Here is a 19,101-nt window from a genome sequence, read left to right as displayed (position 1 = left end):
AAATCTACACTTAGAATAACTCAGTTTTTATTGAATGACCAACCACAGTATCAAATAGAAACACTGGAATTGTGCCGACACGTGAACGCAGAGAAGCTGTGGTTTGTTTAGTCCGTGAAGGAGTTCAGATTATCCAGAAAATGTAACATGGTGTTAACCAGGTCATGGATAATTTCAAAGGTCAAAGGAAAAGAGCAGAGTGAACGCAGCTCTTGGTTTCTTGTAAGATGTTGGTTCAGGTCCCAGACACATACACACACACACACCCACACACACAGTCAGTCAGGTATGTAGTCTTTAGACAGCTCCATGCAGGTAGAGGGCCAGGAACTTGCTGAATGTTTCAGGCTGGTATCCTTCCAGACCGGCTGGCACCTACAGGGAGACAGACAGCAACTAATCAGCCCGATCAGAATCTTTATTTGCTGGGTACGTTATGTGCCAAGAGCTGTCGCATACAAGTGAAGAATTTCATACTAGATCTGATACTGATCTGATGTTCTCTCTTGTATGGAGACACATGTAAAAAGTCCTTTAAGGTCACATTGCTTATCAGCAAACGATACATACTTGTATCTAGAACATGACGCAAGAATCAGAGCTAAGTTTCTTCCCAAAGAATTGAGTCCTTCTCCATTACAATACAGTTTATTTGGAGAGACAACCACTTAGATTTAGGGAACACACACTTGAGACGACTACTTAGATTTAGGGAACACACACTTGAGACGACTACTTAGATTTAGGGAACACACACACTTGAGACGACTACTTAGATTTAGGGAACACACACACTTGAGACGACTACTTAGATTTAGGGAACACACACTTGACGACCAGTTGGATTTAGGGAACACACTTGAGACGACCATTTGGATTTAGGGAACACACACTTGAGACGACCATTTGGATTTAGGGAACACACACTTGAGACGACCACTTAGATTTAGGGAACACACACTTGAGACGACTACTTAGATTTAGGGAACACACACTTGAGACGACTACTTAGATTTAGGGAACACACTTGAGATGACCAGTTGGATTTAGGGAACACACACTTGAGACGACTACTTAGATTTAGGGAACACACACTTGAGACGACTACTTAGATTTAGGGAACACACACTTGAGACGACTACTTAGATTTAGGGAACACACACTTGAGACGACTACTTAGATTTAGGGAACACACACTTGACGACCAGTTGGATTTAGGGAACACACTTGAGACGACCATTTGGATTTAGGGAACACACACTTGAGACGACTACTTAGATTTAGGGAACACACACTTGAGACGACTACTTAGATTTAGGGAACACACACTTGACGACCAGTTGGATTTAGGGAACACACTTGAGATGACCATTTGGATTTAGGGAACACACACTTGAGACGACTACTTAGATTTAGGGAACACACACTTGACGACCAGTTGGATTTAGGGAACACACTTGAGATGACCATTTGGATTTAGGGAACACACACTTGAGACGACTACTTAGATTTAGGGAACACACACTTGAGATGACTACTTAGATTTAGGGAACACACAATTGAGAGGACTACTTAGATTTAGGGAACACACACTTGATGACCAGTTGGATTTGGGGAACACACACTTGATGACCAGTTGGATTTGGGGAACACACACTTGAGACGACTACTTAGATTTAGGGAACACACACTTGACGACCAGTTGGATTTGAGGAACACAAACTTGAGACGACTACTTAGATTTAGGGAACACACACTTGAGACGACTACTTAGATTTAGGGAACACACACTTGACGAACAGTTGGATTTGACGAACACACTTGAGAGGACTACTTAGATTTAGGGAACACACACTTGATGACCAGTTGGATTTGGGGAACACACACTTGATGACCAGTTGGATTTGGGGAACACACACTTGAGACGACTACTTAGATTTAGGGAACACACACTTGACGACCAGTTGGATTTGAGGAACACAAACTTGAGATGACTACTTAGATTTAGGGAACACACACACTTGAGACGACTACTTAGATTTAGGGAACACACACTTGACAACCAGTTGGATTTAGGGAACACACTTGAGACGACCAGTTGGATTTAGGGAACACACACTTGAGATGACTACTTAGATTTAGGGAACACACACTTGACGACCAGCTGGATTTAGGCAACACACACTTGAGACGACTACTTAGATTTAGGGAACGCACACTTGAGACGACTGCTTAGATTTAGGGAACACACACTGACGACCAGCTGGATTTAGGGAACACACACTTGAGACGACTACTTAGATTCAGGGGACACACACTTGACGACCATTCCGGAGCACATTACCTGAGAAAGAGCTAGACAGATATCGACAGACAGAAAGTGACTGATCATTGTCTTACCTGCACTTGTTTCTTCTTGATGAGCGGTCGGACCTTTGCATACTCATAGAGCTCGGCGTCTTCATCCACCCAAACCTGATCCACAACCACAAATCAGATCATAATATTGTGACTATTGTTCACTAGTGGATACATTTTAAATGGCGTGAGGATATACAGTGGTTATACAAAGTATCATCCCTATTGACTTTTTGCATGTCTTCACTTTTCTCAAAATTTTGTTAAACAATTTCTAAATAATAAAGTAAATTTAAAGCAAATTAAAAGTACATTTTAATAATGTACCTGGTTCTTGATGCCCTCGTCTCCCGAGAGATCAGTGGTGTTGAGCTGGAAAGCGACAAACTGGAATATTCTACCGTTGGTCCCCACTGCCTGTACTGTTATGGGACGATCTAACACACGCTGAGGCTGGGTCTGAGAGAGGGGGAGAGAGAGAGAGAGAGAGAATTTTCACATCAAATAGGTATACGTCAAGTCATATCAATATCATTGCAGTGTGTTCTCACCCTGTGCAGTGAGTATGTGTGTGTGTTTTTACCCCATATAGAGCGTGTGCACGGGCCAGAGCGTTGCCGAAGGCGAACATGATCATCTTGGCTCTGAACTGTTCTGGCCGAAGCTTACAGGGAACATCTCCCGCCTCCAGGAAGTAAAGCGTATGGGCGTGGGGGTAAGGGTAGTCATCCTTGAAACCTGATTGGACGAGAGAGACGTTATTCAATTAGCCCTGAACACTTACTGGACACACTACCTCTCACCGAGTCATCCCTCACACCGGATTGGACAAAAGGACCAAGAACAGTACGTGGACAAAGTATCTCTCACTGGGGGAGGGGCTAGTCATGCCTGAATTGGGCAAAAATGAAATTTGATTGGACAGCAAACTGCCAGTTATTTAGTTTCCCCATTTGTAAAATAAACATCTAAAATGCTCAACCGTGTTTTGGTTGCAAGAGAACAAAAAGTCTCTCGCAATCTTGCAGCTCCTTCAAGGTACATGGATCAAAATGAATCAAAGAAATGAAAAGAATTCAGCTACTCTTGGCGAACAATTCACCAAGCTTTAATGTGATTTCATGTTAGCTTTTCTTCTTCTCTCATTTCTTTGGCTGCAGCGTGGACAGAATAGAAGCGAACGAGAGAGAATCAAATGGAAACCTTCAAAGAATGTGCCCAAGATGACAACCGCCAAAGAAAAAGAGAAAACAAACTCAAGAGGATTTCAATTTCAAAATGTCATACTTTTTCCAAACTTTTCTTTCTTGATTTGAAGATGTTGGTGTTCAGTATGATGTCTGCACATAGTTCATAGTACATCTTGCCCATACTGACTATGCCATATGCCTCTATAGATGAAGATTATACTTCACAGAGATAAATATCAGAACATGAGAGAAGGCGGGGGTCTGAAATGACAGAAAATGTGTAGTTGTATGACTATCCGGACAGTGCAACAATATTTTTCGTTACTATTCCAAATTTTTTGCACAATTTCCAAACTTTTCAAGAACTAGAAATGGCCAAATTCTTCTCCCATACATTTCCAGACCACCAACAGACCATTTCATAACATGGCGTAACTCATCCCTATCTCGTAGTATATAGCAGATGGATTGTGTGTCTTGTCACCTGTGTAATTCTCCTCCTTGTACAGGTGCATCTTCTGCAGGTCGATGGCGGGGGAGACGGGGTAGAAGGTTTCCAGGACGTGATCCGCCGTGTCGGCCACCTCCTGTTTCCCGGCGAGCTCCGGGAGAGGAGCCATGCTGCTCAGCAGCAAGCCGTTCTGACCCCGGACCTGGAACAAGTCCTCGCCTGGGACACGGACGCACACAAAGAACGGGTCAATGACAAATAAGGTGTTCAAAGAGGAAAATAAACTGACCGGCGGTACAGATTGGCTGGAGTGTCGTGTTTGTAGTGTGCTTGTGAATGTCTGCTATGGTGGTACTACTTCTGGAGGTGTTGTGGGACTGGTATCAGTGGGCAGGGTGTCCACTGGGTGTCTAGTTAATGCAGCTCAGTACCGTTTTTTACTTTATTAAATTTGATTGTGGTACTTTTACATCACTGTCTCTTTGTGTTTTATTGTATGTAAAGCACTTTGTAAACATTGTTTTAGAAAAGTGCTATACAAATAAAATGACTAATGGGAAAATTAACCTTTTTATTGCAATTTTACTCTTTCAACACAATGAAAGTTGCGCCAGAAAATGAATTGCATTTCAATAAAATGAAAGTGGTGTTTCATGAAGAAGATGCCTTCAAATAATTTGATGCATTAAATGTGTTTGTTTTGATATTTTTAGAGGGAAAATTAATGGATTTGGATGCAAAAAATGCATGTCATGTCATTCACCTACACATATATAGACACTTTCCTAAATAGCTGGACAGCTGCAAAATGTGTGTTGTTGTGTTTTTTTAGGTTGTACTTTCAAGCATCAGGATAAGTGAGTTTCCTCTCCTGTGAATGATCAGGAAACCAAACAGTGTTGATGTCTGATGTTTCTGTCATCCTGATAAAGTCAAAGTAGTTGGAATACTTCTACCCAGAGAAAGTCAACTTTTCTACCGTTTCTCATCTAAACTAACTCAGAGTGAGCGGATGATGGCTAGTAATGAGGGAAACAAATTGAAGGATTGGATTGGGATCTAGTTTCTGGATGATTCAACTACAATCTGATATATAGAGGGGGTGACAACAAAAGTGACACTAACATCATTACTGACATTGAGATAGTAATTCCCTACACTATTGCTACCCTACTACCAACCAACACTGGGCACTAGTAGCAGTGAGGGTATTATACCTCTGCTCCATGAAGCAGCCAGAGAGTATTTCTCTGCTTGGATCCTCTTGCCAAGCGCTGGGTGAACGGACTGTAGACTGCCACACAGATGGAGCAGGTTGTAGAGCAGAGTGTAGCTGGGGGAGGGACACACACACACACACGCACAGTCTTTAATTTATTTGAATTAGAGAAGCAAGAAGCGCAAATGTATGTGCATTGGCATCAACCATTTTTTGCGACCAAAGTCCACCAAAAACAGCAGGTTTGGACACAATCACAGCACCTGAAATTACCTGGGCAGGTCGCCCGAATTAAATCAATATATGTGTGTGTATCTTTCTGTCCTCTTACCAGTATTTGTCTTTGCCTGGCCGGTTCTCCGTCGTGTCCCAGAAGCGAGCGTGTCTGATGGCGTTCTGCACGCGCTCGTCCTGGTCCGGGATTTGATTGGCGGGACTCTGGGCCAATGAGAGGAGCTGAGGGGGCAGACCAGCGATCAGCTTGGTTTTGGTCAACCACAGAGCCTGACGCACACCTGGGGGAGAGAGAGAGAGAGAGAGAGAGAGAGAGAGAGAGAGCGAGAGAGAGAGAGAGAGAGAGAGAGAGGGAGAGAGGGAGGGAGAGAGGGAGAGGGGGGAGAGGGGGGAGAGGGGGAGGAGGGGGGTGTTGTGACTGAGCAATGAACTACTGCCAAATAGAAAAGTGAATGGTAGCAAAGCTAGAAAGTTGTGCATTCCCTTTAGTAAACAATAAGCTAATCATTTATTTACTGTAATCTCACCAGCCATTTAGTGACATTGTTCTGTTCTCCATTGACTCTCATTGGTCCTCTGTTTTCCTTCAGTACAATTCAATAGCTGTTGTTTCAGCACTACAGCCTACCTTGTTCACAACATTAAGATATTCTTGAAGTCTTTAATGTAGTCTTGCTTATCGGCAATGGCATACACACGTCGTAGAACATAACATGGCCTAAGAGCTTTTACGAATCGTTGGAGTGTTCTGGTCATTTCGGCATACAAGTTATCCACCAAGCAGCACTTTACTTCATCAAAATCTCAACTTTTAGAACTGGCTCACACAGCTCGCTACCGCCCTCCATTGTATTTTGGTGGAATATGATTGTAGGAATAACAGGGGAACCAATTCTAAAAGCTACAATATTATTGAAATAATAGCTACTTGGTGGGTCAGATGTATGCCGAAATCACCAATGGGTCCTAACAAAGCATAAAAAGTATTAAGTCATGTTTTATGAGATATGTACGTTTACCTGTTAGAAATGAATTATTAAACTGACCGGTTTTTGAATGGAGTTTAGCTTTCCGTTCTCTACATACAAGAGAGAGCGTCGCGTAACGGGGCAACGGCTGACACCTGCTGTTTACCAGCACTTATCTGCATACAGACATGTAGTTTGCGATAAAATGTACAAGTTGTTGTGAAATTTACCTTCAAGTATGTTTGTCCTTTGGCTGAACACGTAGCATGGTTTCTCTTTGTACAGCGGCATCTCATGAGCCGGGGGAGACTTGTAGTAGCTCGGGTCCTTGCAGGCTCTCTCCCATGCGGGGTAAATGGGCTTAGCCAGCCCCGGCACGTAGTGCATCCTTTCCCCGTAGGTGATCCTCTCCAGTCCGGGGATTTCCACTCGGACCCTGGGTTTGGGCCGAGGGGGGACCTTGGCCGTCAGACAGCAGCTGACATTGAAGTGTCGCCGGGCCTGGACGCTGCTGCTTCTTCCATGTGCGGAGAAGAGTCTCAAATCATTTAATAAAATAGTTTGAGAAAGCAACGGAGCCGCCGTTTTTAAACGCTGTGCCGTTTCTGGAAACATTTCACCTCCTGGGCAAGTTGGGCTGGGTTTTGAACGTAAAAACAGGGCGTTTTACGACCTAAGTCATCGTCTTGTCAAATTAAATGCTGCCGTAGGACGCCGCCATCTTTGATCCGCTGTTTTCTTCAGTGACTCTTTGACAGTATGTTGGCGTTAGCACAGGACAGAGCGCCTCCACCAGGTTAGGAGGGAAACTACTGGTGCTCGCCATAATACTATAATTGTGCCGGTACTCCCCTTCTTCACATGTTGGCGTGTGTATCGGCCGGTATCAGCAGATCATTAAGTAGGCCTATTACATTTTGAATTTCTACAATAAAATAAAGATACTAGGAGATATTGCTGATGTTCAAAACATACATTTATTTCATCAAGGGGACAACCATTTCAATTATTAGAGTCAAAAATGACTGACCATCTATACTAGCTTTGGTGTTTGGTGCAATGAAGTACTCTAAGTAGCTGGGGGAGATGAAGACAAGGAGACTCCACATCTATCAGAGGAGACATGTGGTGGTCTCTTGCTATTAAACTGGCACTCCATGTTCCCTATGGACTCACACAACAGACACAGACACGGATAGGAGAGGGAGTTAGACAGAAAAAAAATAATAGAGTACTTATGCAGGTGGTAATGAATTCAGTCAAGAGTTATACTGATGTGTTAGATTAACCAAATAGGCTATTCTAAAGAAACAGTAGACAGGTTATATTATCTGATTGAATATTTGATGGTAGCATAAATTCAGCAAGCACTAGACAGTTTTCAGAAGAGAGTACCGGCCGCGTTTGAGAAGTGCCGGTGCGCAAGAAAAAGTCACGGTACGCCAAAGAGTAACATGTAGAAGTGGATGGATGGATGGATTACTGAACGGGCCAACCGGGCACAGGCCCAGGGGCCCAAGAGCTCAGGGGGGGGCCCTAAGCCAGAGCCTGATACATGATGATGCGGTCACTAACTGTACATTTACTGCCCTGCAGTCAAAGGGCTTTTATATCAACACCAAAACCCCCAAATTCCCCCTATAATAACCTAAACATTTGTTTTGAAGGTGTCGACATGGCTCTGTCACAGTGAGTGTTCCCCTCAGTTTCAACCTCTAGAGTTGAGATTCAGGTGATATTGTGCCGTTTACTTGTTGCAATAATTTCTTGTTGTGGTGGTTGGGGGCCCTTACTAGGTATCTGTGCCCAGGGGCCCTTTGTTTCATAATCCGCCTATGTGTGTACCGGCCCGCTTCGAGCACTGAATTTATGTATCATGAAAATTTGTTACAATCTGTATTATTTATATCATAAACCATTACAATTTTTTTTTATATAATTGTATTTGTATTTGAATTGTATTGAAAGACAATAAATACAATACATCCCATACAAAATCTTGGCCCTTTGTGTATTTGTCCAAAATAGCATATTTCAAAAGCTGAATAGAGGCCTAATGTTTGACCCATGAAGATTAATATGGGACCCTAAATTCATTATTATTATTGTTATTATTACTGTTATGATCATTACTAGTAGTAGTAGTGGTGGTGGTGTTTTATACATGTCTGCACAACATATGTCCTTTACAATGGCAATAAATAGTGTGACATTATTAACTTTTAAATAAGGGATATAACTGACCTCTTTGTAGTAAAGTGAGTCATGTCTGTAATTGTATTAAATGAATTCCAGCCACAGTTAGTACACAAATACATTTTATTTTCATTTATTCATTGTATAAATGGGCCAACCTCCCCCGCAATACCACTTCCACTTCCAATTCTTGTGAGAGAGAGAGAGAGAGAGAGAGAGAGAGAGAGAGAGAGAGAGAGAGAGAGAGAGAGAGAGAGAGAATAAGTTGTTAAAAATGCTTGATCAATTTCACATTCAGTAGCAGATCAGTCTAATGTCAGTATGACAGAATGAACTCAAATATTAACACTGTTGTAGAGAAATTTACAGAACTATTAATTGTAGTACTAGACTACAAAATATGGATGAAAAACATGTTGTTTTATCAACTTATTTTCTTGACCACAACTGAAGACTAAATGATTTGATTTTGTTCTTTAGTTATATTTTCAAATCCTACTGCTTGAGTGCATGAAAAAATGGTACTGACTGTTTCTATTATATTGATCTGTCTTTCATTTCTGTAAAGAAAATGTGATTGCTTGTTAGGTTTATGATTTATGTTCTCATGAGATATTTTCTCTTACCTTCCTCTTGTCTTAACCTGCCTCTTAGTTCTTGGATTCTGATAGGGTGAGAGAGAGAGAGAGAGAGAGAGAGAGAGAGAGAGAGAGAGAGAGAGAGAGAGAGAGAGAGAGAGAGACAGAGAGAGAGAGAGAGAGAGAGAGAGAGAGAGAGAGAGAGAGAGTCAAACATGGTTGATCATTTTAACTCAGAGTAGCAGATCAGTCTAATGACAGTGTAACAGAATGAATAGAAATATTAACACTTTTGCAGAGCGGTTTACTGAACTATTAATTTACGCAACTACTGCAGTTTACACAACAACAAACCATCAATAATGCTCAATGCTCAATAATGAGCAAATTCAATTGTTGAATTTTGGACTGTGATATTCTCAAACAGGTGGGTTTTTTTTTTAGAGATGTACAGTCAGCATGATTCAATTATTTTACTGCAAGTTAGAAAGGAAAAAAAAAAAACTCAGTCAGACTAGTTCCCTCTTACCTTAGTGAGCGGTCTACATGCTCCTGGTCTCAAACGACAACCTTGTGCCACCTTGTCCAAGCCTTTCTCCATCTCTACTGGTCTTTCTGTAGTGATGTCATCAACCACCTGATAAAGAAATGAGGATAAGTGATGGATTCTTTTACATAGGTAAACCCACCTGCTGCTTCACTTTGCTGGTTGGATTTATCGCCTCTTACTTAGGAGGTGATCCCAGAAGAAATCCTGCAAATCCAAACCGTAGAAAGTCTCTCTGTCTCTTAGCTGTCTCTCACCAGCAATATCAACTTTTAACTGAATCTGAATCTGAATCAAGGCCATGGTCACAACAACACTGAAGCTCCTTGTAGTCAGTGAGCAGTGCTGGATCTCCTCACCGAATCAGAAGACAGTGGATTCTCCTTCAGCAGAGCGTCTGTCTGTGTGTGTGGGGAAGTGAAGGCTGAGATGAGCAGACACAACAGGGCCAGCTGCACAGTTCTGTCCATGGCTGATGAACTGCAGAGCTTGGCTTGGCTCTGCAGCCCCACACACCTCTTTATATGAACCCTCACTGCCAACCAATGAGGAGGCACAAACACACCCATGTTTTGAGTGTGATTTCATGGTATCATGGGTGATCTTCTCAGTATCTCCCTCTGACATACAACTCTGGTTCCTTCCCTGTCACACATCAGCAAGAATTTGCCGGCGTTTTTTACAGAGATAATGACGTTTCACAACTTTTGCATTTCACCTTACATCAACTTACTGGTATTCCATCACAGAAAACTAAATACAATGACTTGCACATCATTTCCTGTGATTGTCCGAACTATGTTTATCCATTGCATTGTACAATCGCAAAGCTCACTAATTTCTCGCGTGAGTAGAATAGAGAAATAATCTTTTTTGACTCAGGTCTGGAATGTATAGATCTTTATCCAGTCAAAATAGAAACCAGTCTTACAGCCTCTACTTATGAGAGAAAGGTAATATCCAGTCCAGCTATAGCTCTGCACACTAAGAAGAGGGAGTTTCTTATTCGAAGGATGAATCAGAGAGAGAGAGAGAGAGAGACAAGGAGAGTGATGGACGACTAAAACTCACAACAACAGAACATTGGGATACATACAAAATCTTAATAGGCCCTTTGTGTATTTGTCCAAAATAGCATATTTCAAAAGCTGAGTAGAGGCCTAATGTTTGTCCCATGAAGATTAATATGGGACCCTAAATTCATTATTATTATTGTTATTATTATTATTATTACTAGTAGTAGTAGTAGTGGTGGTGGTGTTTTATACATGTCTGCACAACATATGTCCTTTACAATGGCAATAAATAGTGTGACATTATTAACTTTTAAATAAGGGATATAACTGACCTCTTTGTAGTAAAGTGAGTCATGTCTGCACTTGTATTTAATGAATACCAGCCACAATTAGTACACAAATACATTTTATTTACTTGAAAATTTTGGAATTCTTGAGCAAGTCAGAAATGTTTTTTAAAATATTTCTTAACAGGTAGAAACAAGAAACTGAACATGTCATAGGAAATAAGGCACAAGATAGAATACTAAAGTACCTTAAAGCAATGCAAAATGCTTCACTGACAGTAGATTAGAGACTCAATGTGAGGACAAACATAGAGTTCCAGTAAAACCCCAGTTCCAGTAAAATCATCCTGGTTGTTTCTCTTCTCTTCTCTTCTCTTCTCTTCTCTTCTCTTCTCTTCTCTTCTCTTCTCTTCTTCTCTTCCTCTCCTCTCCTCTGTTGTCAGTGGCATTTGGCAGCCAGGTAGGTCAGCATGTGGAGGAGGATGGCAATTTTAGCCAGCAGCACCCACCACCACATCTGACCCAGGAGCCCTGCAGAGACAGAGATGGATGCAGATCGGGGCTTTTAGTTATGTAAACGCTTCTCAGAGGCAGAGCTGCAGAGAAAACACAGAGAGATGAAAAGAGGCAGAGAGAGAGAGAGATAGAAAGAAAGGTGAGACAGTGAGAGTGAGAGAAAAATGAACTCAATTCCAGGTCATTTTAAGTTCTTTAGTTCCTTTAGTCTACTTGGTGAAACAGGTATTTGACTGACAGAAGATTAATTTTAAAAAGTGCATTTTATCATAGTGCATCTGATGCATTTTTTTTGAATTTTTTTTTAAACATGATGCTTTAGTGCAGGGGTGCACAAAGGGTTTTCTGTTAAATCAATATTTCATTTTTTATTTTTCATTTTTTTGGGGAAAAAAACAAGAATATAAATACTGTATATTTGATACAACTGATTATTTGAAAAATGTTTGATTCAACTGATTATGTATATACAACTGACTATGTACTGTACACTGTACACTATTTGTTAAAAAAAACCCACATTCCCTGTAAAAAACAAAAACGAAATAATAATAATAATAATAATAACTTAATAAAAGCTGCCTGAGCTTGAAAAAAATAAATAAATAAAAAAATTAAAAAAAATTAAAAGAATTAAAAAAAATATTATTATTGTAAGGTGTATTTAACCAGGTAAGTCCAGAGGGGGGAGGTCATCTCAGGAAGCGTTACTGCTGACTGCCTGCCTGACCTGAATATGACTCTCGATGCCCTCAGCTGCGCTGTGGGAAAATTATCAATACAGACTGCGCAACGTTGTAATCATTTCATATTTATAATGTAACAAAATATATTAATCATGTATTTTTGCCATTTGAATAATATACTGTTGTGTTTATACACAAGTTTTTATCTATTCTGAATTATCTCATATTTCTGACCCCCCTCTGGTGGGCCAAACCAAACGTCTTTGCGGGACAAAATGGCCCGTGGGCCACAGTTTGGGCACCCCTGCTTTAGTGTGTTCATTGACAACGGACAAGATACAGTATATTCTCATTTAAGAACACACATTTTCAGAATCAAGTAATTGCACTTTATTTGATGTGATAGAAAGTCAACACTTGCCTAACAGCTGTACTGGGTTTACTAGAAGGAATGTACAGATCCTTGATGAATGGTCTCCTCACTGTGACCCTTGTGCTATAACTTACTAGGCCAGAGGTCCTGCCTGTCAGGATGGCTCCGATGTGATCATGGAGGCTCTAAGTGAAGACACAACATGCATTCTCTTTGGGGGTTTATCCTGATGTCTGCACATCTCCCTCAATTGAATCTCCTTCAATAAATATATACTCAAATAAGACGAACCTCTGACTCCATCAACGTTTATTCAACAATTTGGCGTTGCGAACAGAATTCCAATGCAGCTGACACGGGTAAGTACGAATTTTCATTCGTCTTGTCTGGGTAATGCTTGACGGGATCCAAAAGAACTTGCACATGAGTGAACGCTATATGTGGGGGGGGGGGGGGGGGGCTCTATCTAGGAACTCAAAAGAGCTAGATAACGGAGTTTTACCCTGCATGATTCCCATCCATCCGTGGATGGTGAAGTTTTTGACCAAGAGGCAGTGAGATCTGGCGTAAATATCAGATCAAGAGTAGAATCGGGAAGGACAGGGGGATAGAGAATTAGAAAAGGAAAGAAAAACATATGGGGTTCACTCACAAGGTGCATCTAAAAGCAGGAGTCAAAGAGAGGGTTCGCATTGAGTATGTATGATTTGTCACATGTGAAAACATACAACAAATATTAACATCCCCTGTTATAGGCATTTACCTTTTTCAGATTGAGTCAAAAAGGAGGAATGAGAAGTAAGTGAGATAACCACAGCTGCGAGTTGTAAGTCCCTTTCCATGTTTTAATTTCCATAGAATAATATAACCATTCTCTCCTTGGAGTACTGGCAAGGAGTAATTGTTTGGCATCTGTGAAGTAATTCAGTGTGATCATCTGTGCTCATGTATGAGAAAAGATTGCTGTGTCCAATATTCTCGTGCTGCGTATTCCGTCTTCTCGTACAAGCAAGCTGCAGGAGAGTGAGTAATGGGTTTGAATGCATTCTGATTGATAGAACACACTGCTGAATGATATAGTATATAGTATAACATGGGTAAAGGTCAGTCAAAGCAGAAGACAGAGGCAGAGTTAGAGTTGCCAAAGAAAAAAAGAAAAGGGCAAGAGATGTTCTGAGAAACTGTAAAGTGAATGCTGCTGTTGCACCGCCAGGTTCTCCAGCAGACATCGTCATCAGAGAATTGGGACAGAATTATGTAGTCCCATTTACATATGATTTAAATATTTGGACAAGCGGCTCGTGGCCACTCTGAGGATCTTTTGCCCCAGAGAAGATAGAGTTCGTAGAGGCGATGGTGGCAAATCAGACAGGACATTCTCAGTGGGATTATGACTATATCCGAGCCTGTGTTGAGGGATGGAAGAAAGTAGCTAAAAAGCATCCCACACCAAAACCTAGCAAAGGTCAGACAATTCAGACAGTTTCAAATGAGGAGTCAACCCAAAAAGGAGATGAAAAAGAGGCAAAGACCCGAAAAGGCAAAGAAAATAAAAAGCCTATAGGGTCAGATTTGATTTGAGACAATTAACAAAATTGTAGACACCATGAGTCCAGCGTTTCTGCCAAATCTCGAGTCCACGCTAGGGTTGAGGAATGCAGAAGTAACAAAGATAAAAGAGAAACATCCAGGTCAGTTATCCAAGCAAGCATCTGGAATGTTATACACGTGGGCAAAGAAACAGAATAGACCAACAACAGAAAGTCTTTTACGACACTTGAGGAATGGTGGGATGGAATGTGACCATTGTGCTGAAAAATCTGTAGAAAAACCAAAGAGTGTCCGCCTGTTTCTGAAGAAATGTGTAGAGCTGCCTGTGGAAGATGATGTATGGGAAGTATTGGCCTGTGCTGAAGCTGAGAGGCAGAATAGGCTGCGGACATCAGTATAGGATGACAGTCAGAGCCAGAGTGAGGGTGAGGAAGCGGTGTCATCTGGCGGGTTCCTGGGGGCAGAGAGGAGGCAGAGCCTGGTAGCACACAACACACACAGCTCACAGGCCAGGCAGGCCCGAGCCACAAGACACACAAACACACACACACTGGCAAAAACATTTTGACACAGACTCAGACACAGAGGATGTGAGCGACGGAGAATATAAGAACGCATAGATCAGGCCTCAGGTACAAGTCTGATACAGAAGACGAGTGAGGGGATCAAGAGTATGTAGGTCAGACCCAGGAGAACCTAGAAAAACCAGGACACACAAAACTATCCGACCCGTTTCTAAAATTGTGTCCGAAATAAACCCCGAGTCACCACCCCAACAGGCACCCATAGATCAAGTTCAACAGGGAAAGTAACCACCACAAAGGCGTCAGGCTCAGGTGAATCAAACCCCAGAGGTAATGTCATAAGGACAGACACCTGTACCACTAGCCCCTAGACTAATGGTAGAAGAAACTCCAATTCTCAAACCCTGGACACCGATGGAAGTGAGGCAAATGTTAAATGTTGCACAAAATCCACTCACGAGACCAGCGGCTTTTCTCGATTGGCTATTCCAGAATGCAGTCCTTTATAATGCTAAAATCCCTGATGTGCGTCAACTATTCTCTTTGGCATACAGTAGGGAGTGGTCTGCAGTCCAAACAAGTTTCATTTTCCCTCAGGGGACAGGAGATGGCGATTGGGCTACAGTATCAACTGCCAATAATCTTACTAGAAGAGATTGGTTGGACGGACCATGCAAAGCCACCATCAATTATAGTGCAAGAATACCTGGAGACTTGAGCCAGGTAACATCATGTTTGCAGGGAAAACAGGAAGACACTATAGAATTTTTGCAAAGATTCAGGAGCGTGTGGGAAAATAGTGCAGGGATAAGCCTATCAGAGGCCTGACATATGGCAGTTCAGACACTAATGAATTGTTTGCGTCCTGAAGTAGCGGCAGTTTACAAGCTGTGCTGTCTGGAATGGCAAGACCAAGAATTCGGTGCAGTGGTAACAGGATTCACTAACTTTTGACAGGGCAAATAAATCAGGTGTTTTAAGCACCATGGTACAGCGAACATGGAGTCCACAGAATCATAGCTCTCAGACCAGACTTTTCAAGTCAAATCGAAAGAAAGATAAGTGCAGAACTTGTGGTAAACCTGGACACTGGGCTAGGGATTGTAGATCTAGAAATAGAGTGCAACAACAACAGCGTGCTTCTCCCAACCATGGAGTTAGGACCAATGGTAAAACGTCTAGAAACACTTCCTAACACTCCATGCGGGCAGCTAGATTTTGGAACGCTGGGGCAACACTGTTACAAACTTACACGTCCTCCCCAGACGGACATAGATTCTGAACTTCATGTGTCACCAGTACCAACTGTGGGCTAAACACAGTAATCACATGGGTTTTGTCAAATCCGCACCACTTCATAAAGTCTCACTGCGCAAAGGTGTACAATTGCCGTGTCAAAAACAATACAATTTGCCTCATGGAGCTGTACATGGAATTAAACCAGTTCTTGACTTATTGAATGCACAAGGCATCCTGGTAGAGACTGTAAGTCCATATAACAGCCCAATTCTACCTATTCCGAAACCTGGCAAACCAGATGCGTGGAGATTTGTGCAGGACTTTAAAAAGCTTAACGCCGTGGTTATTCCCATTCCACCCATCGCGGCAGATTCCAGCACCATTTTGTCTTAATTTCCAGCAGATTCCAAATTCTATACTGTGGTGGACTTATGCGCTGCTTTCTTTTCCATTCCATTACATGCTGACAGCCAATATTTGTTTGCTTTCACATTTCAAAACAAGCAATGCACCTGGACAAGGCTCCCCCAGGGCTACACGGAGAGTCCTGCAGTGTATGCGGCGGCATTAAGACGTGATTTAGAGCATCCCCAACTGCCTTGTGGAAGTATGTTGTTGCAGTAGGTGGATAACCTGCTGATAGCCTCTCCCATCAAAGAGGCTTGCAAAACAGACTCTGTCGTCCTCTTGCAATGTCTAGCAGAAAAAGGTCATCGAGCCGCCCTAGCCAAGTTGCAGTTTTGCTTGCCCACTGTTTTGTATTTGGGCCATGTGCTGAGCGAGGGACAAAGACTGTTGTCTCCTGAGAGGGTGAGAGTTTTGTGCTCACTTCCACCCCCTGAAACGAAAGCACAGATGTCATCGTTCCTGGGAATGGCTAATTACTGCAGACAATGGATTTATGACTACGCTCGTCTCGATTCCATTCTCCGTGCGGCAACACTGAAAGCACAGCCAGAAATCATCCAGTGGTCTCCAGCCATGAATGACACGTTCAATGCTCTGAAACAAGCACTCACCAGTGCTCCGGCTCTTGGACTGCCTGATTACACTCTGCCTTTCCATCTATCTAGCAGTAACTCAGTCTGTAGTATCTAGGTGTATGATCTGTCTTCAAAACAGCAAAAGTAAAGGGACCATTAAGCACGAACACTTGCCACCTCCATCAGACTGTTTGTAAATATGCAAATAGATTTTGATCACATGCCACCATATGTTTTCTAAATAGGTAGAAGCCTTACCCACTAGGAAAGAAGATGGCGCTACGGTGGTAAAATGCCTCTTAAACATATAGTGCTGAGATTTGGAATTCCAAGAGGGATAAATAGTGATACAGGCACTCCATTCACCTCAAAAGTAACACAGCAGCTGTGTCAGGTAATAGGGATAGATTGGAAACTGCACATCCCATATCACCCACAAAGTTCTGGTCAGGTAGAAAGGATGAATGGAGTGCTTTATTCGATCAAAAGCACACCAAACAGAACAACAGGTCTGAGTCCGCATGAAGTTCTGATGGGATGGCCAATGACCACAGGTGCAAGCCCGCCATTAACACCTCACAGAGCTACCCTGTTATGGACAGATGAGTTCATGAGAGAGTATCTATTCTCTCTAAATAACATCTTGAGAAAACATCATTTGCAGGTTTCTTCTAGGTTACCGGAACCCGGGGAAGAGCCGACGCATCCCTTCCTGCCAGGGGACTTTGTTCTTGTGAAAACACTTATTAAAGTCTCTCTCTCACCTAGGTGGAAAGGACCGTATCAGGTGCTGTTAACCACCAGGGCAGCAGTTAAAGTGGAAGGCAAAGCTGAGTGGATTCATGCCACGCGACGCCGAAAAGCAGCGTCCAGCGAGCAGACACCAGAAGGGCCCGGGACTGCAGAGCAACCATCTGCTGCGTCCTCTTCGGGATCCTCAGCACAGGATGATGACATCCTGGGGCCTGGGGGTAGTTTCTCCAAAGCTACACCCGACACCGCACTCAAAGGCGCTTCCTGAGAAGATTCAAGAACCTAACACTGTTCTGAATAAACTGAACAGGTCATGTCATGCACCTCTAGGAGAAACCGTATCATCAAAGAGAAATGCCAACCGTGTTCCACACACTGATATGTACATGAGATTGATGCATGACTTTGCCAACACACCCAACAGGTCAGGGTGTTATGTTTGTGCTCATATTCCACATACAACAGCAGAAGGGATGCCTTTAATTCCAAGCCCATTGTCAGGACAGGATATGGTAGGATGGGTTTGAGCAATGCAGAAAAGTCCTTACTACAGAGATCAGGTAGATCAGGTGCCCATTGGTCAGTATTGCATCTATCGATACAGGCCAGGAGAAAAAACATCACATTTTCAGTACATGTGATTGTTATATCTCGGCTAGAGATGACTCTAGATTATGTTCTGGCTTCCACCGGCGGAGTGTGCCATTTGATAGGTCCAGAATGCTGTACATATATACCAGATCCCTCAGATAATGTTACTCACGTGGTTCATCACTTCAACTCCTTGCTAAATAACATGAAGGCTCTGGATTTCCCTAGTGTGTCAGGATGGGATCTTCTAGATTTAGGTTCCTCTTCTGGGCTCCTTTTTATCCTGATGATTCTGATTCGGATGCTGAGATGATGATCTGTGATGATGTCCAGACTACTGAAGTGTGATGCTATCTTTTATTCAATAGTAATCTTACATCTCATAATCATAGTATTACAACTCATAATCAAAGTATTTCATGTGTGATTTAGTTCTTAGGGATATTAATTTAATCAGAAATAGTATGTGTTTGAATTATCAGGCTCTAAGTTAAGACACAATATGTGTAACCTATATTCTCTTTTGGGGTTTATCCAAATGCCTGGTTCAGTGAATTCCTCTTTGGAGAAGTGTATGCTTCCCCTTGCAAGAATCTCCTTCAATAAACATCTACTCAAATAAGACGAACCTCTGACTCCATCAACGTTTATTCAACAGTTGAGAATTTGACAGAATACATATTTGACTATTTACTTACTATATGGTGCAAGACAGAGAGAGTGAGAGTGCAGTGTTGTACATATTCTTCCCCTTTTTAGTAGCAGTGGTGGTTGCAGGATCAGCTTGGTTTTGCTTCCATGTCTGAGCCACTTTTATCAAGGTTTGGTTATAAAAGAGGTT

At 42.2% G+C, this 19,101-nt stretch overlaps 1 protein-coding gene and 1 long non-coding RNA gene across 2 annotated transcripts; both read right to left on the bottom strand.

The window, feature by feature from the left end:
• Nucleotides 1-14: 14 nt before the first annotated feature.
• mrpl37 (mitochondrial ribosomal protein L37) lies at nt 15-7,138 on the bottom strand. Its single transcript, XM_071512225.1, has 8 exons — nt 6,651-7,138; nt 5,550-5,733; nt 5,217-5,332; nt 4,033-4,218; nt 2,942-3,096; nt 2,686-2,817; nt 2,401-2,475; nt 15-375 (listed from the first exon to the last, which is right to left on the bottom strand). The coding sequence occupies exons 1-8, from the start codon at nt 7,033-7,035 to the stop codon at nt 298-300; spliced, it is 1,311 nt and encodes a 436-aa protein (XP_071368326.1). The 5' UTR covers nt 7,036-7,138; the 3' UTR covers nt 15-297.
• A 1,583-nt stretch (nt 7,139-8,721) lies between these two features.
• LOC139638173 (uncharacterized) lies at nt 8,722-10,258 on the bottom strand. The gene is made up of 4 exons (XR_011694761.1): nt 10,101-10,258; nt 9,724-9,831; nt 9,243-9,280; nt 8,722-8,805 (listed from the first exon to the last, which is right to left on the bottom strand). It is a non-coding gene; the product is annotated as an uncharacterized lncRNA (long non-coding RNA).
• Between the last annotated feature and the right edge of the window lie 8,843 nt (nt 10,259-19,101).

The sequence above is a fragment of the Centroberyx affinis genome, unplaced genomic scaffold (genome assembly GCF_046629955.1).
Source record: "Centroberyx affinis isolate AG114_WGS23_722 - 3 ecotype Tasmania unplaced genomic scaffold, CSIRO-AGI_Caff_v1 ptg006177l_1, whole genome shotgun sequence".
NCBI classification, from domain to species: domain Eukaryota; kingdom Metazoa; phylum Chordata; class Actinopteri; order Beryciformes; family Berycidae; genus Centroberyx; species Centroberyx affinis.
Note: the sequence above shows the minus strand (reverse complement) of the source record. Positions and strands in the feature narration are given on the sequence as shown.

What these genes read in the sequence shown, in the direction of transcription:
- mrpl37 (XM_071512225.1), bottom strand. Translation starts at nt 7,035, where the DNA reads ATGTTTCCAGAAACGGCACAGCGTTTAAAAACGGCGGCTCCGTTGCTT. An exon ending in AAGGACAAACATACTTGAAG is followed by an intron (nt 5,734 to 6,650) that starts GTAAATTTCACA and finishes TCTCTCCCCCAG; the next exon opens with GTGTGCGTCAGGCTCTGTGG. An exon ending in ACGAGGGCATCAAGAACCAG is followed by an intron (nt 2,476 to 2,685) that starts GTACATTATTAA and finishes GTTGTGGATCAG; the next exon opens with GTTTGGGTGGATGAAGACGC.